This window comes from Apostichopus japonicus, chromosome 5 (assembly GCF_037975245.1).
Source record: "Apostichopus japonicus isolate 1M-3 chromosome 5, ASM3797524v1, whole genome shotgun sequence".
NCBI classification, from domain to species: Eukaryota; Metazoa; Echinodermata; class Holothuroidea; order Aspidochirotida; family Stichopodidae; genus Apostichopus; species Apostichopus japonicus.
Window position 1 is genome coordinate 13990904 of NC_092565.1, and position 27970 is coordinate 14018873.

A 27970-nucleotide genomic window follows, 5' to 3' on the forward strand; every position below is an offset into this window, starting at 1 on the left:
ACAGATACTACACATGATCTTAGCCAAAAGAAGAAGAAAAACCTGTACGAAAACCAAACTACCGAACGACTGATCCTCTCTCAACCGCAGTCCCCTTGCATCGGGACCGTGACTGTGAGATCATCGTCGGGTGTGCATCACCATTCCCTCGAAAGGGAACAGATACTACACATGATCTTAGCCAAAAGGCCGAGAAGGGGAACATAAAGCTACACATGATACTTTCTAAGAAAACTCTCCCGTGATTTCATCCTGGCTATATTGTCACGTAACAACTGACAGTAATTTGTAGCACAAAAATAGCATAATATATTAGTTAAACCTTCATCAAGATGGCTATTTCTAACTATTTGCGAAGGTTTATAACTACATTTACAATAAATGTTAGAAAAGCTATTGAATTACGAAGCTTGGTCAGAACATCTTTTCTAGCATCTTAATTGATTGTATCTTAAAATCTATGACAATCAAGACAAAACAAAGCAATCCACAATATTTCAAGAAACCTGTTCTTCTTTATCCCGGTGAACTCTTTCTGGGTTTGACCCATTTTGTATGCTAGTATCCAATCCATTACATGTGAGCTATTTCATGTTGAAAACGAAATTTCGAATCAAGTCCAGCTACAAGCTACGTAATAAAAGCAAACTGCGCAGAATTGAGGGCGCACTGTGGCTCAGCCTCTGACACGACTCTCCAGGGCCGTATGTTTTTCGTTGAACTCCATGCTATTCAGTACCACAGAAATGTCTGTGTGCGGCATACTATTAATATTAACAATACTGTGTACTGTAGTTGTAACCGGACCATTTAAGTTAAGTGCTTGTAACCAATTGCATATGAAATTTGTGTGTGGAACGTCAACATTGAACCTCGACATGACAAACTGAAAAATGGTAGCCTTTGAGCAAATTTTCCTCACTTTGTTGGGGTTGTATTTGACGCCATTTTTTGTCATTGTTGGACTTGTGATAATTCCATCTGTATTAGGCATCCGTCTCGGCGTGCGTAAATATTATCTTGGATTGCTGTTGAAAGTGTTCGAGGTTAGTAACTTTGTTTAAGTTTAGGCCTATGTAACCTAAATTGCTGTTTGTCGATTGACTGACTGTTGAACCGTAATGTATGCGATGTAGTGAGTTACTTTTTGCATAATGATTTGTAACGAGTAAAATCGGAGATGTAAGAAATGTTGAATTCAATACATTGTCCATCCCGATAAACTTGCGAGTTGTAAAATTCGCGAAACTGGTATATACGTTATGAAAGAGTACACAGGTCATGCGATGGTGATAGTAATAATACACTAGTCTTAGACTCTCGTAATTTTCATTTAGCCCAGACTCAAACAGAAGTTGTTCATTCCTTTTACGTGTGCTGAGGTGCACAAAACTAATGGAGTTGAGAGAAAAGTATAAGACAGTGCCTGAATTGAATAATAAAATGCAAAGACCTAAGTTCAACCGGGGAGGGGGGGGGGAGTTCCATAAACTCGGTGCATCATTCAGAAAGCTTTGATCACCGACAAATCTTGTAGCATGGTGGGCTCATAGTTTACGCACTTAAGGATTTGATCAACGATTTCTATTAAGGAAAAATCTAATGTCTGCCGTGTCAAGTTCTGTCATACCCCTAAATTGACACATTCGTCGATAAGCTAACTGTAGTGTAGGCCTAAGTATACTTCCATTGACTTTGGAAGCTGTTTGCTATGCTCTGAGAGTAAGCTAAGGTCCCAGAGAGTAGTGGTATCATATTGAGGTAAGTTTGGTTATTTTAGGGTGTAAGAATTCCTAATGCCCAAACAACGTGCAAAACTGTGGGGAGGGTGTTAAAAGCTTTAAAAAAAAAAAACAATTTGGTCAACACATAGCTGAAATTGATTCAAACTCATGAAATATGTACTTCTGCTTGACTGCAAAAAGTTTCGGTTGCCTGCTGTATCGTTGCTAGTAATATTTGAAGGTGCGTTAATTACGAAGGTGCGTCAATTATGAAGCCTTTACTATACATGACATTGGAACCTGAAGTTGAATAGATAATGCGAACGTAAATTGTCTACATTTGGCTTGCTGATATGAGAGAAAATTAAGGTACGTTGGGGGTACCAGTTTTAATGGCAAGAAAAGCTAGAATGAGGATGTTGTAGTCAATACGGAATCTTATTGGTAACCAGTGTAGTTCTTCCAGTATAGGAGTGATGGGGGTAAACCTGTTTGCTCTATGGAGAATTCAAGCAGCCCTGTTCTGGATCCTTTGCTATCTCGATATTTGCAATGTAGCTACACCAATTAGAAGAGTATTGCCATAATCAAGCCTACTCGAGATTACAGCATGAATAAGTTTCTCAGTATTACCATGCCTATTGAGATGTTTCCTAAGTTGCCCCACCCACCTAATATGGAACATTGTTGACTTACACATATGTGGTTAACTTGCTGATTTATAGAAAGGTGAGTAGTGTCCACACACCGAGATTGTGGACTACAGGAACAGAGTTTATGAAATTGTCACACATTCTTAAAGAAAGCTGATTTGATCCCAATACATCATTAGACCTTCGGAAAACAATTTCCTCGGTTTTATCATCATGAAACTTAAAGTACTGTAGTTATTGGACATCCACAGCCTGACTTCCTGCATGCATGACTCCATCTTAGAAACAGCTAATTTAAGATATTTTTGATCAAAGGCAACATAAAGTTGTGTATCATCAGCAAACGTACAACATACAGTAAAGGTAATATCATAAGAACTAATAATATTTCCTAGGGAAGAGGTATCTAGATAGAGAAATAGAACAGGATCAAGAATTGACCCTTGAGGTACCCCATTGCAGATCATGAGTATTAGACATATTGCGTGGTACTTAGATAAATTGTAATCGATTTTCCAGGTAGGTACTAGTAAAACCAATAGTTCATATTTCCTGTTCTAAAATGTGAAACACAATGGTTGACTGTACAGTGTATATGTAAGAATGTATGCATCGTACATCTACAGTATACGATTATATTTCTTATAGTGTGGTAAGCTTCATGGTGCATATATGTTTGAGTTTCATGCTCTTACATTATCAATATAGTTTTACAAAGAAAGACAATGTTATTTAGGCCTAACTCTACTAATACTATATTACTAAATACTACTAGTTTTGGGTAGCCCAATGGCCTATTGGAGGGACTTATTATGAGGTGTGAAGTGTTCTGCAACTGTGAAAATCGAGCAGATTTTCATATGACATTCTATCGTCCGAAGTGTCTCAAGCTCTTTGTAGACTAGAGTCTGATGGAGCAGAGAACAGGGTGGTTCATTTAGGACCTTTTCAGAGAGGTGAGCCGAATGAAGCTAGAGAATTTCTCTCCAAAGTAGATCAAGTGGCAAGAGTAGAAATGAAGACTCCAAAAGCTTCTTTAAAACAAAATGGTCAGAGAAAAAGTCCATGAAAATTCATGCAGCTGACCTCTGACTGATACTATCATTCGGAAGGAGGAGAATACGGGCAGCGTCCCCGGAAGTAGAAATAGGGGAATGGTGTTTAAATGCTTCCATACATGTAGTTTAGGATATAGCATTATTGACACCTGTAAATTATCCTCCCTCATAAATCCCCAAGCCAGTCAAGTTTCTGGGGGATTGTAATGAAAACAAGATCTATTCAAAGTTTTGATTGTAATTTAAGATTTATGAAAGGTTATTTGAGCATTTATGATTCATAGCAAGAAGCTCATGGAGTAAAATATCTCCGAATGTCTTTGTGTATTTGTGAATGATTTGTAACCAGGTACATTGTTTGCATAGTTTTATTTATCTAATCCGATTAAAGTTACTATTGTTTGTTCCTCTCTGTTGATTCCTTATCACTATAAACAATCAAAGTAGACCTACTGTAAGTACCTGTTCTACAGAGGGGTTGTAGTTCTAAGATGCGGTTACACACTGTCAATTGACTTCAACTCCTAACATTGTTCTGCTGAACATACAAGATATTGCATTCATTACACATTTGACTGTTAAAATCCCTGTGATGTCAAAGAGAGCCAATTAGTGCAACCTCATTTCAAAATGTAACATCTGTGCTATGAATAAGCTAAATGCCAGTAAATGGTCTCAAAATTTAGCTTAATTCTCAGTGATATTACAGTAGATACATTTGGCTTCCCAGTAAGTTGTGGAAATAATTCACAGCACTTGAATAAAAAATTCAACTCTCTCATAGATTTATAACAATGATTTAAAGGGGTGATTGCTGCCCAGAGTTAATTTGCTAGCTCAAAATTGGTAAAATAAAATACCCATTTGCCCATACATAGAACATCTTAAGTGTGTATATTTCACATTAGAAGACTTTTCTTTCTGGATGTTGAAACATTTTTGGAATAAAAATTCTATATTGTAAAATCCTAATTAAAAAAAAAATCCTGAATTAATCGTTTGATGACCACATGTGAGTGCTATAATTAAGAGCTGGAAATATCTGATTTTTTCCCCTTGGTTTTCACTTTCATTCTTGGACAAATTTAGGTCACTTGCTCTACATTGGCCAGATAGTAAAGTAGAGTTGCAAGTAAGTGAACTAGGAGCTCTACTCAAAGTCTCAAAGGTGACATGATAAATATATCTTATAAAGAAGAGTTGTCCTTCCTCTGTGGTCAGTTTTGGCATAATGGATTTATACCTGACCAGCATGTTTGGCCCACTTTTTAGAAATCCTTCAAATATGACCTGTAACCCATAACATATGTTTTGTTTTATACCCCGTTTTTTTTTTCTGTTTTGCTGTCTATAGTTTGGAAGACAGCGAGTGGAAATTGCTTGCAAAGATCATGGTCTTCAAAGTAACCTGCAGCCACAGCAAGGAGAGAGTCTACCAATTTCACAAGGTATAATTATACTTTAAACCTTCTATTTCTGTAGAGCGTCGAAGCAGGTTATCTGAAAATTTCTTTAATTTCCGAAATGATCATTAAAGCTGTTTTTCAAACCGCATGCCAATGAGCTGTTCCTCTTTGCCTAGATTTCTACTTGAACAGTTTTGTCTGGGTATTAAAAAAAATTCGGAAACTGGTTATTTTCATATTTTTGAGAATTTCTCAAGTTGGTACAAGAGTGTGTAAAACTAATATTTTAAAGAAGATAATAGATATACATTTTAAACAATGGGTGTTTCTCATGGAAAACGCTACTTTGGGGTTTATAACGTTTCTCCATGTTTGTGTGAGTTGTTTCTATGCTTGGACTATGTAATAGCGTATCAGATTCAGAAGAGACGTTTCTCATACAGTAGTTGTTAAAAGTGTGTTCATTCATACTTAGTAAAGATTCCTAAATCCTATTGGTCCATTCAGGTCAGCTGACCGTGGTTAATCCTGTGAGTAACACACGGTAAAATTACGGGGCATCACTTTAATAAATCTTTGGTTATATGTAATCAAAAATGTTTTGTTTTATGATTTTTCCCCCACACAAATGGTAATGTATGACTGAACGGGGTTAATCAACGGTCTAGCGTTCGTTACTCACATGGTTAATTCACTCCGGGTGTTAATGCTATCGCTGGATGCACTCGGGCTCCGCCCTCATGCATCGCTTGCATTATCCCCAGATCGTGCACTAATCCTGTGAGTAACGCATGCTAGACCGTTGATTAACCCCTTATTGTAGAGCTCTGGTTATAGTGTACTGCTAGCATGGTTGTGATATAGTTCGAGTGTTTGCTTGAATAATAGTTCCGTTTTTGCACAAATATTATTTTCTTTTGTGGATAAATGATTCAAATGTTCTGAAGAATAACAAAATATAATTTCAGCTCAATTGCCACGAATGCCCACGATGACATAATTCACTCTACTGTTGCCACGCAGATGCAATAAAAAAGAAACACCTCCATGTTTTTTTTATTAAATTCATGTCTTTTGCCGTTAAAAAATTCCTTTGAAGTACCACTAGATGGTTTGGACATGATTATGAGTATCCGTTTAAACTGCACCATTAAAGGAACAGTGTCAGTGGCAATATATTCTCTAGTGTAAAACAAGTTTGCCATTGCTGGAAATTTGATATTTGAGCACTGGTGTTGCAACAAAGGTTAATATAACCCTAAATAAAGCCTTTACTCTCGTATCAGTTGTCCTCATATTAATGTGCCCGGAGTATTAATAAAAGGCTACACATCATTTGACATAATTGAACTCTCCACGATCTCTGGGAATGAAGCGTAGCATCTGAATCCAGGCTTCTACTGACCTTTAGATACACTTTAGATGCGATACCGTCCAGGCTAAATATTTACCGTTACCGATACGGTAGGACAAAAGCTGCTGCGTAATGTATTAACTCACAGCATGATGTCAAACAGATCAGTGCAAACCTCAAACAGTGTTTGTGATTAGTCCCATTCTTAAGAGTCCACGAGGAGACCAAATCATTCAATAGGGTCATTCCATGATGAGGTTAGGGGTGGGATCGCTCTCGGAGGTAACCTGTGCACATAAAACAATGATTATATTCCACTACGTGATCATCAGTTTAATCTGTATTTGGTTTAGATACGGTCTGTGCAACATATTGCATATTTCCACTCGTTCATCTCATAGGCTTATACAAAAGAACACCTTTACATGACAAAAATTTGACATTGTTGTCACAATTTGCACCCAACCTCATGGAATGACCCAATAATGCAGGAATATGACAACTGGTGTTCTTAACCTCTGTCAGTCTAAAAGGTACTTCATGCTCTCAACGTTAATTAGCTGGTTCCACTGCACTCATATCAGGCCCAAAAATTTGGGCTATTGACTGGCTAAGAAAATGCTAGTGGATTTTGTCATCTGCTAGTTGAAAGAAAAGAGGCAATGGCAATTTTCAGACAATTGTTAACCGACTTACATGCGTCTTAAGTTCTTACTACTGACAGAAATATTGCTAGTGCTGTTTTTTTTTTTTTTTGGGCAAACGGCAAAATCCACTGACAATGAATTTGCCAGTAAATAGCCCAAATTTTGAGGCGTGTATGCCCCCACCATCTGAGTACATGCAAAGGAGGCCTGTGTATTGTTTGAAATAGAGAAAGTTTTGACCTACTGACTACAATAGATTGTAACACGATAGAACAATACACAAAACAGGTGTTTCAAGATTAATCACCCTGGCATTCATAATACTTCAAATACATCAAACAAAAGATTTGTTGAGTTACCTGCTGTACCATGGAAAGATTTTTTTTTTGTCCATTGATCCCATACTGTAAATTAAGTTTTCAAATATTACAATGGTATAATGGTATTCTGTATTCTGCACAATGGTATTCTGTGTGACATACAGTATTTGGGTTATAAATTTGCATCATGATCATAAAGATATACAGTAAGCACAAAGATTATGTCACATAAGTTAGAGGGCCTAATGTTTCAACCCTAGCATGGAACTTCTTCAAAGTAAAAACAAACAGATTAAAGGACATACATTAAATTAAGACAGATGGAAAAACAACTAAACTTGACCAATGTGCAATGAATAGAGTTAAAATAGATTGAACAAAGGAGATTAAACAGCTTAGGAGATCAACTGTAGACAAAAAGGTTTGTTCTCCCTTTGAAGTTACAGTATATACCCCAAGAAGTCTTGATTTTAAAGCACTTGCGCTCACATTAGCAATGAAAAGGTTTTACTGGTTTGCCCATTGACAACGCTATAAACCTGCATGAAGTTGGAATAGAGAGGATGTAGCCATTAACCCTGAATTAGGTCACTGGGGGGGGGGGGGGCAGTGCTTAAATGTTACCAACTTTTGTAAGCTAGGTAGATTTGAGTGCATACATGTAGAAGGGAGACAGGTAAGTATCGTCGTTCATAAATTACTTAAACCAGTAAGTTTATGGGGATTCTGTGGTATTTACGTAGAGGTTTGATCCTGGTCTGTATTTACAGTAGGCAAACTTTGTACGAACTTAAACTGTTATCTAATCCAGCTTTATCAAAGGTCATGCTAAACCATGCATCTGTCAAATCATATTTCTGTGACATTGTGATGCTATCATGGGTGAACCCTGTCCTCCAAAGCATGATTAGTGATGTCGGCATGATATGAAGGTTCAGTCACTCTAATTCTATGTTTGACATACTTTACAGTCAAGTTTGTCCCAAAACTCCTGGAAAATTTTGAGTGGTAGATTGAGGCGGCCTATTGACCAGCTGTGATTGGTGTCTGACTCTGTGGGAGGGCAGCATTTTTTAAAAGGTTAAAAGGTCACAGATCTAGACAGAGAGATAGAGTGCAGTTGTTGAGAAGAAAGTGATAGGGTGTAACGTCTATATATAATGTAATGTTTATGATGTATTCATAAATAGTCAGTTCAGGTATTAGTTTTTGTAGGTTGTCTGTACGTCAATATTCAGATGAGGAAAGCCAAAAGTCTATTGAAATGTGTGATACATCTAGGTGATCCAAAAATATATATTGGTACTAATATTGAAGTGGACAGTGTGGTCTGTTGAAAGGACACCTCCCATGACTTTTTCATTTGAGTTTAAGATCTTATATATGTTGTGCCTTTTATCATAATTTGTTACAAACATCCCCTTTAATAGTCAGCCATATATTGTTCAAGGGTACAACTTTCCTGAGATTTTAATCCGTAGAAATTTTGGCATTAAAGGAATTGTAATTTTAAAAGATGTACCGTATGTGTATTCAATCGCAAGCAGGAGCCCACAAAAATGTAGGTCAGTTTACTCATGGCTATTTATCTGTTGACCTGAAAAGGATAAACGTTTGTAGAGGACGTCTTATCAGAGATAAGAAAATCCAAAGTCTGACAGGCTTACAATTTGTAAACTACGTTTTGGAGCAGAGATGCAAAACTATCAGGAATCCAGGCTTTGTTAGGATCGCCACCAAGTATTAAAGAGGATGGATTTCTCGATTGGTACAGCCTCTGCACTGGAGGTCACCTTGAGGTCACACTAGTTCCTGTCCCTGTTCCATCCCAAAACATTTCCTTGTTCTCTTCAAGAAAAATTATGCATATATACAGTATGTCATTTATTTTAAATATACATTTAAAATGAATGTTAATTACAGAATACCTGATCTTTTTGTTTACTGGACAAGAAGTTCAAATTGGTTATTAGTTAGTTTTCATCCTGATGAAGTATATACAGACCCTCTCTAAAATGTCAAAATAGTTCTCCCCCAGTTGATGAAAATTTACACTGTATCATCGCTATTCTTTAGATTTGATTTTAGTGAGATAGTATTTCCGTTTAAAAAGTTTTTGTGTTCACATCTCAATTCTTTTTTAATTCTGTTGACAATTTAACGATGTCATTCTTGTAACTTAAATACTGTATTTTTCTTTTGTTTTTATCAGTGTCGTTAATCCAAAAAGACTCACCGAGACATTTTGCAGATGTTTTCAAGACAAAAGGGGATGGAGAAGTGGAAGGTGATAAGTCAAACTCCCCTCAAGAGTTTGACTTATCACATGTGTGCTACCTTTGCAAGAAAGGTGTAGAGGTAGGTCAAAGGTCAACAAATGGCTCCCAAATTTTGTGAATAATAGAATTTTGTTTCCATGAAAATGGTAGCTGTAGGATTTCAGAATGGTAGATTCATAAGGAATATAAAACGTTTGGTCAGTGGGGTTGGGGGAGGTTGGGGGAGGGGAGGTTGGGGAAGGGGAGGTTGGGAAGGGTGAGGTTGAAGAGGGGGAGGTTGGGAAGGGAGAAGTTTGGGAGGGGGAGGTTGGGAAGGGGGAGGGAGTGCTAAAATAGCACCGTACAATAAATGCTGTATTAGGAAGCATCATTTGTTCTTAAATTCCAAACCAGACAAGTGTTGAGGTTTCCTGCATACATCAATTAAACATGTTCAAGCTCTGACAGGTACTAAAGTCTACTATGTATGTCACCAGCCACACAGTACATAGGCCCCAATACCTACTGAAGATGGGCATTGGAATATGTGAAAAATTTAAATCATCGTTTGGTATTAAACTGTACTCAATTATTACCCCAACAAGGAAACTTCTAAGCTCTCTTTACTTTGCTTAGAGCTCTAAATGTAGTTATTACCTCAATCTTTCTTTCAACCAAATTATAGCTCTAAATTTATAGGACTACTACGTTTGACGTCTAAGATTTAACTTTTCTTGGGGACGGTGGGGGGAGGGGTCTGTTTCTATAAAATGATATAAAAGATTGCTTCTACACAGCTTGGTCAAATTAGGAATTTGATTTCGAACATTCTGTGTTTATTCCTCAGGCAATAATAGATGACGATGTAACCAAATGTTTTTCAGCGGAAGGTGAGTGTATTCCCAAACATTACTTTGTTCTCTATGATTTACCGCACGTTGCCACGTACAGGTTTATGTTTTATGCCAGTTCGATCCAATGGCATTCCACTTGAAGCTGAGCAGTCTCGAGCAACAATTCAATCATTGTATTGAAGGTCATCAGTTGAAAAGAACCTCTCTCCCCCTCTTTTGAGTTCAACTCAGGATTACACAATATATCTTTGTTACACACACTGAACTCATCGTCAACCATACTCAGTATAATTATCTTTAATAACGGTAATTGTTTGATTTTGTATCAGATATACTCATTGTTACAAGATTGGTGATATCTCGAAAAATTTTCATTGTACTTTGGAACTATTGTGTTGCAACAAGTTTCATAATTTATCAATTTGTATAACTGTAGTAATTAATACATTTATTTATTTATTAAAACTTGTCATTGTGTTTGAAGACAACTTCAAATATTTGCCGCCAGTCAGACAGTTTTCATCCATGGGAGAGTTTGTTCTAAGATTGTATGATTTCAATCACCAAATATCAGATCTTCTCTGCCTATTAAACATGACTCATTCATACGTGCCACACATGAAGGTCGCACAGTAGGTCATACTTATATATGTAGGGGTGGAGGGTGCACAGTATTTAAAGGTTACCTCTTAAAGTCACGTCTTGGTAGGTTCAAGACTGATGTAGTCTTTACAAATTGAAAAGAGAAAAAAATATCTTGATGTTGAATGAGTTTTTGATTGTGACAATGTTTGTGAGAGGAGTAATCTAGTAAGTGTATGCCAACATATGTTTTCACTTATTCTTTTACCTTTTGTAAAGTTGTCCACTTAAAAGTCCTCCAACATACCTAACAGATCTACCTACTGTAGGCCAGTGGGTGGATATTATTAACTAGACAAATCAGAGTCCCCTCAAGTTGTACATGTACGATACCGTTGCTCTTGTTTTCAAAAATATTGTTTTGACCAGGCCAGTCTTCCAAGTTTTCATACCACCTCGCTTTCCTTTTTTACATCTAATCAAGTTCAAATTTGATTAATTCTGGTGTTGCTCTTTCCCACTTTCTATGTCAGAATTGGGATCCTGGAATCTCCTCACGAGGACTAGTATGAGATATCAGTATCTAAGGTAAGGAAGATTGTAATTCATGGAGAGAAATAATCTAGGTTACATATGCCGCTCTGTAAAGGTTAGTCGTGAAATCAGTTTATTTATAACACGCAGTGCTTGTTTCATTCTAGATGCGTGCTATACAATACCAACTGTATCAAACAGGAACATAAATTTTCTTCCATTGTTGGAAATTTGACAAGATAACTAATACAAAACAGTAAAGGTTTTTACTTGCAATCTTGGCATTCTTTGTCTTGTGGATAAAGACAAAGACTGTAATTTTGTTATTACTGTGAATCAAAAGTACAACTGCCTCAACGGTGTTAAAAACACTGTGTTTGGAGACATGTAATGCACGGGTTCAAAATATGGTTAAATGCACAGTGGGGTGTAGGAAGGTGTGCAACTTGCCTATAATTTGTACAAGTTTAATTTTACCAAATGTTCTTGTTTGGTGGGTGTTCATTTGAGGTCATCAGAGATCTTCAAAGTGGGAAAAATCCTGAAAGTACTATATCTCAAGGATAACAACTTGGAGAAAATCTCCACATGCATCATGGAAAGACCTTATGATACCTGAACAAGTCTGTAGTTTTTGGTGAAGGTCAAAGATCATTTAGATCAATGGGGCAAAATCTGAAAACTGTTTGCAAAGGTCGTTAGAGGTGAAAAGCTGACAACTTTGTGTTAAACTGGATATCTCAAGAAGGAGATTAATTGACAGATGTCATACTTGGCAGGTGGTTTTAGCATAATTGTTTTGTGAGGTCAAAGGTCAGCAGAGGTCAAAATGTGAAAATCTTAAAGCCTTCTTCATCTCAAGGATCTTAAGTTGGACAAAGTTTGTATTTGCTTGTTAGATTGCCTCGATAATGTGCAACAAGTGAAAAGTTAGGTAGTTTAGCCAATCAACTGTCATCGTTATGAAATATCAGTACCTACTTCTGTTGCTAAATCAATATGAAACTTCGCTACACTAGGAAATTCAGCGTTTCTATTGTATGGCAATTAACAACTGTGAGTATCTTCTCTCTGGTTTTATCTACAGTATCCGTCTTACAGTTCTGTGGTCTCTCGGATTTCTCTTTCGCTACTTTGTTCTCTTGCCTGTCAGGTTAGTGAGTTGGTTAACTTGATGACTTTTCCATAATGGTGAGGTTTTTTAATTAATAATTTAATTGGAAAATAAAGGGGCTGCAGGGGTTATAAGAAGAGTGACAAAGTATAATGTGTTGAGTCCCTAGGTTGTGTTTAACTTATAAACCCATCTCTATGTATTATTAGTACTTGTGTGTCATACTCATGTACATACTGTATCTACCCTGTAGAGAATTTCATCAGATAGACAGAGATAAGCGAAGAAAGTATGACTGGAAAAAGAGAGAACAGATTAACATTAGAAAAAACAGATTAACATGAGAAAGAACAGATTAACGTGAGAAAGAACAGATTAACATTAGAAAGAACAAATTAACATGAGAAAGAACAGATAACATGAGAAAGAACAGATTAACATGAGAAAGAACAGATAATCATTAGAAAGAACAGATTAACATGAGAAAGAACAGATTAACATTAGAAAGAACAGATTAACATGAGAAAGAACAGATTAACATTAGAAAGAACAGATTAACATGAGAAAGAACAGATAACATGAGAAAGAACAGATTAACATGAGAAAGAACAAATTAACATTAGAAAAAACAGATTAACATGAGAAAGAACAGATTAACGTGAGAAAGAACAGATTAACATGAGAAAGAACAGATTAACGTGAGAAAGAACAGATAAACATTAGAAAGAACAGATTAACATGAGAAAGAACAGATTAACATAAGAAAGAACAGATTAACATGAGAAAGAACAGATTAACATGAGAAAGAACAGATAACATGAGAAAGAACAGATAACATGAGAAAGAACAGATTAATATGAGAAAGAACAGATTAACATGTGGAAGAACAGATTAACATGAGAAAGAACAGATAACATGAGAAAGAACAGATTAACATGAAAAAGAACAGATTAATATGAGAAAGAACAGATTAACATGAGAAAGAACAGATAACATGAGAAAGAACAGATTAACATGAAAAAGAACAGATTAATATGAGAAAGAACAGATTAACATGTGGAAGAGGATAGGAAAGTTAGTATCTTACAATTAATTGCTTGCAAGTTCTGCCTTCAGTTTCCTTTGAAAAGAACTGAGTCACTTTATAGATGTTTTAACAGAAGGATAAAAGGTGCTGCCTCAAAGGGGAAGCAGTAGTTGCTAAGGAGAAATTCACCAGCTATCTGGAAGTTATTTAGATAACAGAAACAATGTTATTTTCTTGGGAGTTTCTGTACATATCATCTATAACAACTGTTTTCAAATCAGAGATAACAATTTTTGTTTTCATCAATAATAAAATACTCAAGTTTTGTGATTGGAATTGAAATAAAATGTGTTCCAATATTTTTTGTTTTCATCGCAGAACTTTTACACTTGTGGTCGCCATCGGCTATATGATCATGTCAGCATCATTTCTTGGATACCTGCCAGAATCAAAGTAATTAATATGCAAAACTATTCCCACTATGCCATACCCCCCTGCACCCCTCTCACTCTACACCCACCAGGGGCCTCAATCCTTGTTAGTCTAGTACTTGAAAAAGTACTTTCAGACAGAAAGTGTCACCAGGATTCCACCCCTTGTCTAAATTACAATTTAAGCAAGTTAGGTCATAGAGTTTTCAATATTAAATATAATACAGACTTTGCATGATTATGTCCCTTGCTTAAATGACAATGATCTACTTAGATCAATGAGTTTCCAATATTAAAATGGAATAGAGACCTGTATGATACCTCACAATATCACTTGTAATTTACATTTTTTGTAACTATTTGCATATTTTGTTGCATTGAAATATGCTTTTGTTTGTTACTTATGTGTTTAATTTGAAACAGCCAGATATATCTGGACAGTACTAATGTGACTATAATGACTCATTGAATGACTCACTTTCATTGTTTTTATTTGTTGCAGATTTAAGGCTGGTCTTAGTCGTTACTGCCTGCTAACTGTATACACCCTTGCCAGTCGAGCGTTTTCAGCTTCTTTGACTTTCCATAACCTGTAAGTAACCAAAATCTGTCTCTTTGAGAATCATATTTTATTTTTTATTATTTTCCTCTCTAATTTTATAACCTGCCCTCCTTTATAACCACTGCATACACAAAGATCATGAAAGAGCTCTCTTTAATACACACCACAACTAGACCCCTCTGGATGGTAGAATGAGAAGGTGACAGGTTGACCGGAAGTGACCGGTCATCATGGGAGGTCAGTGTTAAAGGTGACCAGGTCACTCTAGATGATAGAACAAGAGTTGAGTAGTTGAAATGAGCCAGGTATATATTCAATGACTTGTAGATATCAAAACTAGATATGTTTTGCACTTCTTTTTTTAATTGGACCAACCTCTTTTGAATCCTTCTCTGTCTAATTGTCTCATGCCAGAAGATGTCTGTCATTTTGTGTTTCCTAGCCGGAGGCAAAAAGAATCTATGCAATCGTGATGGCGTGTGTGTGTATATGACACTTGCAAGTAAACATGGTAACTCAAAATGTTAATGGTGAATTTGTGTCATTTTTTAAACGTTTATTACCCTCAACAACACGACTGTTTTCTGTTCGCAGTGAGAACCGTGCGAAAGGGGGAGGTATATGTGTGGCTAACCATACAACTCCAGTGGACGTAATCTTCCTCTCTAGTGACAACTGCTATGCATATGTGAGTATTTACAGATGAAGAGAGAGACCTACAAATGCAGTATGACCATTACATGTGTATGTTTTAAACAGAAGTATTAGCTGCAAAAATTAGTGACATTTTACTTTCTGTAAAAACAGTGACACCTCTTTTATCATTTGCAGGACATTTATTTGTAAAAATCATGGTTTGAATCCTATACTTAGACTGAAAAAAAAGATTAAATGAATAAATAAAAATAAAATAGACAACTAGATGTCTCATGGTGGTTAACTGCTTTGAAAATGGCAGTAAAATGCCTTTTGGAAGTTTGAGTATGGGTCACCATTGATCTGATTTTTTAGCATACATGGTGGCAGTACCAATGACCTTTAACCTAACCTGCTTATATCGATTTTATATCGATAGTCATTATTTTAAGAATATTCAAAGTCGTTCATTTCATTTGCTTTTCTCTATTCTTGTTTTTCAGATTGGACAAAAGCACACAGGGTTCGTTGGATTCATAGAGCGGCTCATGAGCCGATCTGGTTCCGATCACATCTGGTTCGACCGGTCAGAGATGAGAGACAGGCAAAAGGTCACCAACAGGTCAGTTTTTAAGTTGAAATTTCTCCGGTTCTGTTGAAAAACAGGGCAACTCAGATGTCAGTTTCGTAGTGTAGTAGTAAAAGAACCTTTTAAGTCAATCAGGAACCTGCATTGTGACAGTCGTTAATACAATTTATGTAGATGCAAGATTCTGGTCCGTTTTCAGACAGATTAACGCCATTGAAATTAAAAATTGGCACCATGTTTCATCACTCCTACAAGAACAATTAATACTTTGATCAAATGCATCCATACTACTTGAATCGAACCGTGTCGGTACATGAAGCACATGCCATTATGTAGGCTCAATAGTGGAAGTAAACAAAGGCATACCTTTCTGGACAGTAAAATGACTCAGTAAAGTAAGCTTACCTGATAACATTTATGGAAGAGTGTGTAACAATTATCATGAAATTCAAAAACTTCAAGAGTGTCTTTCCCTCTTTTTTCACAGATTAAAAGCCCACGTAGAAGATGCCACAAAATTTCCTATGTTGATATTTCCAGAAGGTGAGCATTTACAAGCTTCTTTAGGGCACTGAGTATTGAGTATGACTAGCAGAGTGTCATACTTACTTCATCTAGGTATGGTATAGCCAGAGTGCTGAGGGTGTGGGGAGACAGGTTAACTTATTTTTACTTGTAATATCCAAATGAGGCAAGTCTTGGGATTTACACTGGTTAGTTTTAATTCCACTCTGCTCTACTCATTGATGGGTTTAAAATATCATACTTACTTCGCTTCATCTAGGTACGGTATAGCCAGAGTGCTGAGGGTGTGGGGAGACAGGTTAACATGTTACTTGTAATATCCAAATGGGTCAAGTCTTGGAATTTACACTGGTTAGTATTGATTCCACTCTACTCTTCTCATTGATTGGTTTAAAATATCATACTTACTTTGCTTCATCTAGGTACGGTATAGCCAGAGTGCTGAGGGTGTGGGGAGACAGGTTAACATGTTACTTGTAATATCCAAATGGGTCAAGTCTTGGAATTTACACTGGTTAGTTTTGATTCCACTCTACTCTTCTCATTGATGGGTTTAAAATATCATACTTACTTTGCTTCATCTAGGTACGGTATAGCCAGAGTGCTGAGGGTGTGGGGAGACAGGTTAACTTGTTACTTGTAATATCCAAATGGGACAAGTCTTGGGGATTTACACTGGTTAGTTTTGATTCCTCTCTGCTCTTCTCATTGATGGGTTTAAAATATCATACTTTGGTTCCTCAAGGTACGGTATAGTTATTTTCTTGTCTTTTTGGACAGGTTGGAGGATAACTCAAAGATGTCTCCACATGAATCAAGTGGAATGCTATAGCACTGTGCATGTTGTGCTGTTACTCCATGCACAACTGTAGCAGTGACTGGGCAACACACAATTGAATCTGAAACCAATTTTTCATGAAAACACTTGGATTTTATCAAATTTTTCCTTGGTATCAAACCGTATCATGTGTTTGTGTCCTGCTCAACTTCACTATTAATATTATTAAGTGCCAGACGCATTCTGTGGTAATACCATGACCAAACTGTCAATAGCCTCATGTTGGTATTCTGTTTTCTCTCTAAAGGTACTTGCATCAATAATACTTCTGTCATGATGTTTAAAAAAGGCAGCTTTGAAATCGGTGGTGTGATTTATCCAGTTGCAATGAAAGTAAGTGGAAAGTATCCCCTAAATCTTATATAGATCAGTATGAAACATATCATGCATATTGGGATGACTCTAAAAAATTAATCATATTGACAAAACAAAATTTGTTTTAAAAAAACCCAAAAGAAATAAATTCATATTAGTGAAGGAAGAGAAGATATATTTTAATGCCATTTTATAATCTTTAATACCAATGAAGCATTTTGATCTATTATACTTAATAGTGTAATGAAAGTCAGACATTATTTTTATATTTATTTCTTTGGCTTGGACGAGTAACTTGACTCAAGACAGAGTGGCGACTCCTGCTCATTGGAGGGTGTGACTTCTGATTCATTTCATTCCTCTTTAAGATTGAATGTAAAGGAATGTGCTAAATAATAATAATATTTGCTTTTTATATAGCGCTTTATACCAACGATAGGTTTCAAAGCGCTTTACAGACGATATATTACCCCTGGTCAATGATAATCTGTCCCAGAGACAATCCCTCCAATCGGCAGCAGTTATATACTGCGCCCAATGACAAGTTACCTCACAGGTACCCATTTAACCCCTGGGTGGAGAGAGGCAAGTGAGATAAAGCATCTTGCCCAAGGACACAACGTAATGAACTAGGCAGGAATCGAACCAGAATCCTTGGATCACAAGTCCGACGCCTTAGCCAATTGGCCACCACGCTCTCAAATATCCACTGTTACTCCACTAGAGTTGTTCACAAGCCAATCACTCAACATTTACAGTTTGACCAAAGCGACTGTAGCACAGATTCAACTCGTTCATCCAGTGGGATTCCCCCCCAAAAATTCCCCAAAATCATGTCGATGATAGCAAAAACTTCAAAACTCCTCAAATTTTGCTCTTTTTGCAAAGTGTAACACAAATTATGTAAACAGTGCCCTAGCAGGATCATTCATGAGATGTTAGACCATCTTGGAGACAAAAGTACTTTCACTCTCCATGTTAAGAAATAGATCCTATTTTACCAAAGTTAGCGTATGTCGCAAGAAATAGCCCAAAACACTAAAGCAGATGAACATACATCATGATGGAAATTTTTAACCCAAGTTGGTAAATTTTGTTGTAAAGTGTGGATTTCCTTATTATCACATTAGTTCTAAAGGGTTCTTGAGTCACTAATCCATGGGATTTTATGCTTACTGCAAATTGGAATATCCAGGGTTTGCCCATGTTATACATAATTTGGAGTGAATAATTTTCTTCCAGTATGATCCAAGATTCTGCGATCCTTTCTGGAACAGCAGTCAAGACTCGTTCGTGAGATACTTGATCAAGATTATGACAAGCTGGTCTGTTGTCTGTGACATATGGTACCTTCCACCTGAGCATCAAAAGGTAGGATTCATGAAATGTGTGAAATCATATGTTGAGTGACAGTATTATTGTTTTTTGTAAGGAGGGGAGGGCAAATTAGTGATCCCCTTTGTGCCTCACTGGGTCTTGGAGGGGATGGGAGGAGGGGGACTCACGGTGTGGTTCAAAGTGAGTTGTTAGTGTCATTTTAGACCCTAAATAAGTTGAGTGACAGTTTTATTGTTTTTGTCAGGAGGGCAAAATAGTGACCCATTTGTGCCTCACTGGGTCATGGAGGGGGATGGGAGGGGGGGGGAATCACCATGAGGTTAAAAGTGAGTAGTCAGTGTCATTTTAGACCCTAAATATGTTGAGTGACAGTTTTATTGTTTTGTCAGGAGGGGAGGGCAAAATAGTGATCCCTTTGTGCCTCACTGGGTCTTGGAGGGGATGAGAGGGGGGGGACTCACCATGAGGTTCAAAGTGAGGTGTCAGTGTCATTTTAGTACATTAACTAAAATCCTTAATGTATCTCAAAAATAGTTTCATGTAATTTTTGTAATATATCATGTAGCAATGTTGCAATCAGTGACATCATTGTGCTTAGTTAGCAAGATGAAGCCTCTCCTCTTTGGTTTCAATGTTATAACAGATCTGTTTTTGTTCTCTCATGGTTTACATATTTCAGGACGGAGAAGATGCAGTGACATTCGCCAACAGAGTAAAGGCAGAGATTGCAAGCCAGGGAGGCCTTGTGGACTTACTATGGTGAGCATGACTAGTTTTAACTGCTACAATACTAATTACATTAGTTATGTAACCAAAATGTTATGATACCATTTATTGTCATGATACTAGTAACGAACATATATTGGGTAAAACTTGTGTGATAGTAGATGAATTAATTAGTTTGATCCTATGTACAATCAATGTGGCTGCAAGATGTGAAGTCATATTTCATTTCTATCTGGCTTAACAATACTTAAAAATAATCTCAGAGCACTTCCTGGTTAACACACTCTTTGTGTGACGATGCAATGAACATCTTCCATTCTAGACCGGTGCAATTAGCTGGCAATTAGTCTGAACGGTAGTAGCTAAACAAGAACATCTCTGTCCTGCTTCTTAAATGCAAATTAGATCAGACTCAGGTACGTCTACTTTAAAGTGTTGCAGTCCTTGGTGTACTGTCATTTGGTTTGGTTTGAGTAGGAACAGAGTCTAAGAGTATTTAAGATATCTTGTAACCTAAATCCACAAGCTACTAATTTATCAGTCATTTTCTAGTGTATATGTATGCAAGGTTAGAGTTGCTACTTTGCAAAAGCAAGCATCTGCTTTAAAGCTAATGATATTTATGGGGAAGCTTTAATATCTTTGGGAAATAGAATATGATTTTTCCTTAGTGTTTTAGAGAGTTCTCATACTGTACCCCCTTGCATGTAGGTTAAATATGGTGAGTGGTTTTACTGCCTCCTTAAAAGCTTTATAGCAATTTATATTCTCTTGAGATCCCAGCTTTGCAGTCTTTGTTCTTGTCACCATGGAAATTGAATGTAAGCGATCAAGCTGATCCTGAGCTCTTTCACATGCTGGCAAAATATATTGCCTAGATGAAGAAGACAAAAGTCAAAGGAAACAATTTTTACTAAATTGCTGATATTTATTTTCATTTTTTTTTCTGGCAGGGATGGACAGTTGAAGAGGATGACCGTAAAAAGTTCGTATCGAGAAAAGGAACAGGAAGAATACAGCAAACTACTGAAAGGAGACTAGCCAACTCATCCGAAGGAGATGTCGTCGTCGATGGACAAAATAGTTGCATCAGCTTGAAGACCACAACATCAAAATATGAAGTCATAGGAGCAGACTGTTTGGTATCCATGGTGACAGAAGATCACTCATATGTGATTCTTTAGGAATAGAAACTCCGGTAGCATCCTCCACACTCAGACCTACAGATTTACAGATGTTGGTTGCTAGGTGATTGAACATTGGGTTATGTATAGATGACTAGAGCTGCTTGAAGTGTACAGTTGGTTGGTGTGTCGTTCAATGGAAGCGTACTTGGCACCATCATATTACAGCATCTTTATGAACCAAATGTGAAAATGCTACAGGTGACATTTTCTGGACCATGTCATAAATTAGTCGCAAAGTTTGCAACATCCTACCATAAGATTCCCTTCTTTCAGACTAATTCTTTAAATTTGAAATGGATCAAAATGATTTTTTACAGGGTAACCCAGACCATTTCGGAGTCATTCGTAGTGGCACTGCCATACTGCCATTGCACCTCTATTACACTGCTTATCAATAGTGGCTGTTATTTCTACAATTTAGTGTCTTAATAGCTCCACTGCTAAAATGGACATTTATCAGACCCATGGAGTCTCAATTTCTTTTAGGAACAAAGCTTGCCTGCCATTGGTTTTGGATTTAATTACAAATGTGCTAATTAGGCGTGAATTTTTTTTGTAACTAACTAGTATATGAAACAAATGTGTTTAGTATGTATGACACAGTTGATCCTGGCTGTATTAAAAATATGACAACGGAAATTTAAGTTAGTTAAAAAAAAAATTAAGCCCAGCATAACATTATGTATGTACTGTATGTATTTTAAATCCTCCTGCAAGCAGGAACTCGTGAAGAAGCCTCATTGGCATATCAAAGCTGCAAGCTGACCGAAGTCAGTCTCTTACATTCATATTTAACGTCCATGATTATGATTTGTCATTAAATCTGTAACTGGACGACATACATTAATCTTGGAGTGGCTCGAACTTATGATTGAACTTATGATTGAAAGGCACCGGTGTTAACATTATTGAAATATTTTTGTTATGAATTATTTCTTATCTACTGTTATTGTTTAAGAAAAATAAAATTTTATTTTTAATGTACACATCTATTTAATATGGGTAATTGACTTTATTTCATATATTTGTTTCAATGGTTTACAATATCGACAACTTTCATGTTTTCTTGAATCACAGACATGAACTGATTTTCAGATGGGCAGTGTAATAAAAATCCTTGCAAAGATAATCAAGAAAATGATGGTGTTATAGAAAGTTGCCTTTTTTCTTTTTTGTTGTGATTCAGAGTTCATCCAATCTGCTAACAAAAATTCAAGTTCTTGACAACTTGGTTTTTGCAGCTGACTGATCGAGTTAACGAATAAAAGTTTGTCATTATTGCAAAATCATTTTAAGTTTCTGTCTTGTCAACTAGAAGGGTTTATACATTTCGATGTCTCATGCATTCTTGAGAGAATGAAATACTTTCCGTGTTTTCAACAGGAAACCAAACGTATAATTATATATTGCACAAAGACACTTCTTCCTATTAGGGCATTGAATTCTTAAACAGCATGGCCTGTATTTGCTGTTTATTCAAAAATTCATATATAAATGTTATTAACTGATTGTTTGTAGAGTGTAAGTCCATTTATGCACAACTGGATTTTTGGAAAGCCACCCAAGTCTTAGAACAAAGTCATTTTCTTAAATAAGAAATACCGTTTGTGTTCGAGCCAATTTCTCAGTGAAAAAAATATTCGTTATTACCACAGAATCATTTTTCAATTGACACCATTAAAAATTGTTGTTCTTTCTAGTGGAAGTTATGAATGATTTAATGATGTTAAAAGAATGAAAGAGAATTAGGATTTGAATATCACACTGTTATGCAAGTATAAAAAGACACAGAAAATAATAAAGTGAACATCAATGAAACATTGGCTCTTTGTTATATCTTTATTGATTATTATAAAAATAAATTTAAAAGCATCATTTTGATTGTTAAACTTTCAGCTATCTTATGCACTAAATTCTCTTCTAGATTTCCAACTTGATGAGCTCCACCCAAAACTGGATAACTCCTTAACTAAGACTAATGTCACCTACCAGTATGAATAAGCCAACATGAATAATATTTCTGTACTAAACTCTGCCTTCAATTATATGAAACAATTTAATGCTGTGGAATTCCTTACATTTTTGGCAATGGTTAAGACTGCCTTGTGATGACTGGTACAAACGTTGCAAAGTGGATTACTTACATGAGATACAAAATTAAGACCACCTTTGGCAAGATCTGGAATACCTACCACATTTGAAAAGATCTGGAATACCTACAACCTTTGACAAATAAATGACCATTTTCCTGTTAGTGACTGTTAACTAGTGTACTAAGGAAGAACTTCATACACTGCACCAATTTAGAAAGTCTCCTCTCCCTCCCATAACACTCCCCATACCCACACTCCCCATACCCCCCCCCCCCCCCAACATTACCTCCCACTTTATACATGTACATACATAATGAACACTGTTCTTACTTTGAATGCTTTAACATTACTTTCTAGAGTCCATTATCCAAAGGCATACACTGGTGGTTGTATTTGTAAGCCCCTGCATCTTGAAGGACACCCCATGGAGCACAGATAAAGGGGTCAGAGGTCACATTTTGCCAGTTTAATAACTGCAGTTTCATGTCTTTCAATATCGCAGAATATTGCTCCTCCATGGCCACGTTTCTTGTCTCCTGTGGGTCCTCTTTGAGATCAAACAACTCCCATTCCGGCCTGTTGTAGTATTTTTGAAGGTTTGAAAACCAATGTAAGGGCTGGCCCTCACGAGTCCTGTTCAAAATATCTTGGAAGGTACCGGAGATATAAAAATCCTGATCAATTGGGAAGGGCATCCGGAAATTCAGATTGTGTATGAGTCTCATGGTTCGTGTACGCAGTGCTCTCATTGGATAAAACATTGTGATTTCATGAAGGTCTTGGCTCATGAAGGCTCGGTCGAACCCCTCCGTTGGTTCCTCGTGCAAAAGTGGAAGTAAAGACTTCCCCGTCAGTTCAACATCTTTCGTTTTCCCAAAAATGTGATAACTTGGGTAAGTGACGTTAAACCAGTCCAACACTGTGGGTACTATATCTACCAGGCTAGCAAAGGCTTCTGTGGTTTGTCCGTTTCTGTCTTTCGTGAGTGGTGAGGACACCAGCAACGGCTCCATGGTGCTGGGTTCGTAGGCATTTGTCCTGCCGTAGGGGAATGGAATACCATTGTCAGAGGAGTACAATATCAGGGTATTGTCACTGTAACCTGCTGCTTCTAATTCTTTAAGTACAAGACCAATTCCTGGAAAAGTAAACAATAACAACATGGCAAGTCATCGAAATGTCTTAATAACTGGAAATGTAAAAATCTTAACAAGGCGACCGAGAAGCAGCTGAAATAAACAATGTTGAATAACTGTGCAACGTTTCTGTATTCTAGAATGAAAACTATTAACACCTTATGTTGAAAGCAAGTTTCCTGTGTGTTCACATAGCAGTTCACATAGCAGCTGCTTTTTCAATCCTGGTTATGATATTATAAACAATTGAAGAGCACTCAAGAGGTGTGTTGCCTGCAACAGTAGTTACAAATGCTTGCTTGTTTGTTTGTTTATAATGGCACCTTAAATATTTGTGCCACTCAAAAGAGCAACTCAACACAATGTTTTACCTTATCAATCTACTTTATCAAAAATTTTATCCAGAAGGAATTTTATCCCATCGATGTTGCAGGAAGAAGATAGATTGTTATCCATGAGAATGGCTTTACCCAAAGTGAATAGGTTTGTTAGAATTTGGCTTATAGTGGCCAGCCACAATCATCACAGAGGCATGACCATATCTATAGCTTGTGGCCCCTGAATGAATTATGAAACTTTTTTGAAAGGAGTGATGTCTGAGACTTTTTGGGGGAGGAGGAGGGGGGGGGGGGGGGGTGATGCATATTGCTTAGTAGTCTGCTCACTGTATATATGAGGTTTTTACACCGGATGGATCTTCTTCAGAGGCAGTTTGACTCTGCAGAAGATCCAATCTTTCATACAGTTAGTTACACATCCAGTTTTTGAGAAGATGAGTGTTTGTTGATTTTAGTTCTTTTTTCTCTTACCTTGATCTAAGCGGCTTATTGTAGTATACTGAGCGGATAACTCTTCCCTAACTATGGGTGTGTCTGGTACAAAATATGGAACAATGACATCTTTTGGGTCATAAAGGACCGGTTTCCAGTCTGGCATAGTTCCCATTCCTGCTTCTCCATTGCCAAACTTTTCACAGAAAGCACCATACTCTGGATGGGTATGGCCACATCGATGAGGGTCGTGGAAACCAATGTAAAGGAAAAACGGCCTGCAGAAATACAAAGTTAGGTATCTTTAAAAACATGAAAAGCTCCCATCACAAAGGAACAGCCTAGCTGTATTACAACAATAAGAAGCAGACTATTGATAGGAATGAAGGGCAGTGCAAAGTGGACGATTTGGGTGGTCCCAAGCATCAAAGCTATGAGGCAAATCTGAACCACAAGAACAGTCTTCATCTGTAGATAGTATTTTCTAAGCATATTAATGCATCAGGAACTACCTAGTTCAATATTGGAATGAATTTTCTGTTCTTTGTCTGTAAATGTTAGAAAGAGACAAACAAAGAACAGCTTAAAGGCATTGAAGACTCGCCCCAAACCGCATGCCGCGCTCTGAAAAGGTTAACTTTCCGTCGCTTGCAAGTGAAGTTTTCGTCTTGTCCCTACAAAATGCAGACAGTAATGAAACGTGATACCTTGTTATCTTTAATCTAGACCTGAGATGTCCATCGCTGCTATGTACACTGTGTTGTGGGTATTGACCGTAGCTGTATGTATTGACTGTACACTAGTGTCTAATTACCGACGGTAGCAAGCTGTGTGTGTATTTTCTGGGATCGATGGTGGTATCTAACACCTCTGGTACACCTCATTCGAAACTAGGTCAGATTACCGGCATGAGACATTTCTTTGTGCGCGAGTCTTCAATTCCTTTAAGGATACTTCACAGGGATGGCAACAGTAAATTTCAGTATAACACCTTTGATGGAGCACACACATATATACCTACACAATAGCACGACACTGAATTAAACGAGTCGAGCTTAGCATCACAAATTGTTTTAAGTGTTTTCTTATATACCTCTCATCTTGTGTTTGAAAGAACTTCTGTGTTAATTCTTTCATCTTGGTGATATTTCTCCCCACCTGAAGTATGGAATAATCCTCTCCTGAATATTCAAATTCAAATGGATAGACACTTTCTGGGCCAACATGTTTCTTCCCGATAAGGCCTGTGAAAACAAAATTTTATTATTTCTTCCACAAGTGAACAGCATACATAATCTTGGAAGGGAAATCAGATGAATACAATATTCACATGTCATATGCTAATTGTTGTGACACATAATTGATCACTGATATTTGATATTTGTGACCATTTTACACAATCCAATATTTGGAAATAGGTAGAATTTCTTGAGAGCCAAGACTGCACCCAATTGGCTCTGATAAAACTTATTTTGACTGATAACGTAATATTATTCAAGTTTGATTTATTCTTAAAAAAGGCTTTTGGTAATGCAATAATAGTAAAAAAGACCAATCAAATTTAAGGAAATAAACATAATAACAAACCTGTTCGTATATTTGAGTTGTTTAATATCTTCGACAGACTCTGAACTTCATCAAATGATTCAAAGTGATGATACGTATTGTGAAGACCATACATTCCATTTTGATGCTCTGGTAGTCCAGTCAGTATCGCCGACCGACTTGGAGAACAGCTACTCACAGAGGTGTAGGCATGTTTAAAAATAAGGCTCTTAGCTGCTAAAGCATTGAGATTGGGTGTCTTGCAAACTGTGTTGTTGTAAACTTGAGTCTCAAAACCAGCATCATCAGCTAAAATTAAATTAAATTAAAAAAACAGGAATTAAATATTAGATCAATTAATATCAAAGTCATATTTTATGTCATCATTCATAAAAAATATATCCATACATAGAATTTTGCAATTTTAGCCACTTGCTCAAAGCTCAAAAGTGCAAGTGCACAAAAATTAAATCTACTTGCTAAAATCAAATTCCCATTGAGATTTCCTTGATTTAAGGAAGGATATATATATATACTGGCAGTAAATTGTCAGTGCTTTTTGTTTTCTACTGCCAAACTAAATAACTACATGCTAGGCCCTTTTTTTTAAGTTTAAATACTGTTTAACTAAGTCTTGCTTAATCTACTGATATGTAACAAGTTTTCATGTAATACATTACTGACTGAATGCATGCAGACAATCCCGTTGTGCGCACATTATTTTACATGTCTCGTGGAACTAGTCCTACGTCATCTGAATGGGTTAAGTCGGCAAAGATCCTACAAGAGGAAACCCCAACCGAGCGCTACAAAGTATGAGTAAGAGTAAAAGTATTAGAGGCCTAACTTTAGAATCCGTACCATATGAATGGAAAAGCTTACTTCAAATCTGCAGAATAACAACTGGGTTAGGAATTAGGGCTAGGGGGCAGGGAATAGGGTTAGGGGTTAGGAAGTAGGGTTATGGAGTAGGGGTTAGGAATCTTGGTCTTGGTGTGGTACTGCACAAATCGCCCCTGATGTGGCTGTTGACATGCAGTCCTTCGAGTTTTGCTAATGGTGCTGCTGACTTCCCAGCATGAATTTGAAGGAGGCGGTGTTTGGTGCTGATTTCAGATTAGATTTAGATTGTCTTTATCAATTGATACATGAATGTTATTGATTTTATAAAGCATTTGTAGACGTGTGTGCTTTCTTCTTGTCCAATCTAATTCCTCAAGCATATTTGTCACACTGGATTTATAAGAGTAGTCTGCCATACAAAATTTGGCTGCTCTTCTCAGAATATTTTTTTTATTAAATTTTTAAGGGTATTAGAAATCTAGTCGTTTCTGGAATCTTTGAGATTTTTACGGACAGTTTTCCTGAAGGTTCTATAGGTGGTCCAGTCGTCAGTTTTATTATTTTTAGTTTAGTTTATTATTTTTCTTGGCTTTTATGACAAGTTAAGGTTTTTTCTTACAGAGACGGCGTTGGGTAAGCGTGAACCAAGGTAGATTTAATTTAGTAAATCTGTCTTGTAAGTTTGTCTCGTAAGTCTGTCTCTTAAGTATGTTGGAAACTACTTACCAATAATAACTAACACATTTCGATCTCTACGGGAGTGCGAAGACCTTTTTTGACCATTGAGACAATTAATGCATATGAAGAAACAAAATATAGAAGCCTTGAGTTCCATTGCGTGAATAAGTGGTGTTTTCCTTGCGAATTGAATGTTATTAAAAGGTGATGAGCTCATCATATGGAAC

General features: G+C 36.7%; 2 protein-coding genes and 1 pseudogene across 3 annotated transcripts; 1 reads left to right on the forward strand and 2 right to left on the reverse strand.

Annotated features, from left to right (window-relative positions):
* Nucleotides 1–125: 125 nt before the first annotated feature.
* Nucleotides 126–201, reverse strand: LOC139968266 (U2 spliceosomal RNA; annotated as a pseudogene).
* Nucleotides 202–761: 560 nt separating this feature from the next.
* On the forward strand, nt 762–21038 carry LOC139967745 (glycerol-3-phosphate acyltransferase 4-like). The gene is made up of 15 exons (XM_071971797.1): nt 762–1046; nt 4790–4883; nt 9375–9520; nt 10268–10310; nt 11390–11444; nt 12478–12543; nt 13910–13984; nt 14465–14554; nt 15119–15212; nt 15664–15782; nt 16237–16292; nt 17360–17445; nt 18670–18798; nt 19445–19524; nt 20445–21038. The coding sequence occupies exons 1-15, from the start codon at nt 894–896 to the stop codon at nt 20530–20532; spliced, it is 1374 nt and encodes a 457-aa protein (XP_071827898.1). The 5' UTR covers nt 762–893; the 3' UTR covers nt 20533–21038.
* A 1460-nt stretch (nt 21039–22498) lies between these two features.
* LOC139967744 (N-sulphoglucosamine sulphohydrolase-like) lies at nt 22499–27952 on the reverse strand. 2 transcript variants are annotated; one of them, XM_071971794.1, is made up of 5 exons: nt 27792–27952; nt 26265–26531; nt 25771–25921; nt 24717–24955; nt 22499–23909 (listed from the first exon to the last, which is right to left on the reverse strand). In XM_071971794.1, exons 1-5 carry the CDS (start codon nt 27898–27900, stop codon nt 23125–23127), a joined length of 1551 nt encoding a protein of 516 aa, XP_071827895.1. In that variant the 5' UTR covers nt 27901–27952; the 3' UTR covers nt 22499–23124. The 2 variants fall into 2 exon arrangements, with proteins under 2 accessions (XP_071827895.1, XP_071827896.1); XM_071971795.1 differs by lacking the exon at nt 27792–27952 and adding an exon at nt 26903–27045.
* Nucleotides 27953–27970: the final 18 nt, after the last annotated feature.

Coding starts and splice junctions, on each gene's coding strand:
- LOC139967745 (XM_071971797.1), top strand. CDS start 894: ATGGTAGCCTTTGAGCAAATTTTCCTCACTTTGTTGGGGTTGTATTTG. Junction 4,884..9,374: donor GAGTCTACCAATTTCACAAG/GTATAATTATAC, acceptor TGTTTTTATCAG/TGTCGTTAATCCAAAAAGAC. Junction 19,525..20,444: donor GGCCTTGTGGACTTACTATG/GTGAGCATGACT, acceptor TTTTTCTGGCAG/GGATGGACAGTTGAAGAGGA.
- LOC139967744 (XM_071971794.1), bottom strand. CDS start 27,900: ATGGAACTCAAGGCTTCTATATTTTGTTTCTTCATATGCATTAATTGT. Junction 24,956..25,770: donor TTTCAAACACAAGATGAGAG/GTATATAAGAAA, acceptor GTATTTCTGCAG/GCCGTTTTTCCTTTACATTG. Junction 23,910..24,716: donor AATAAGCCGCTTAGATCAAG/GTAAGAGAAAAA, acceptor TTACTTTTCCAG/GAATTGGTCTTGTACTTAAA.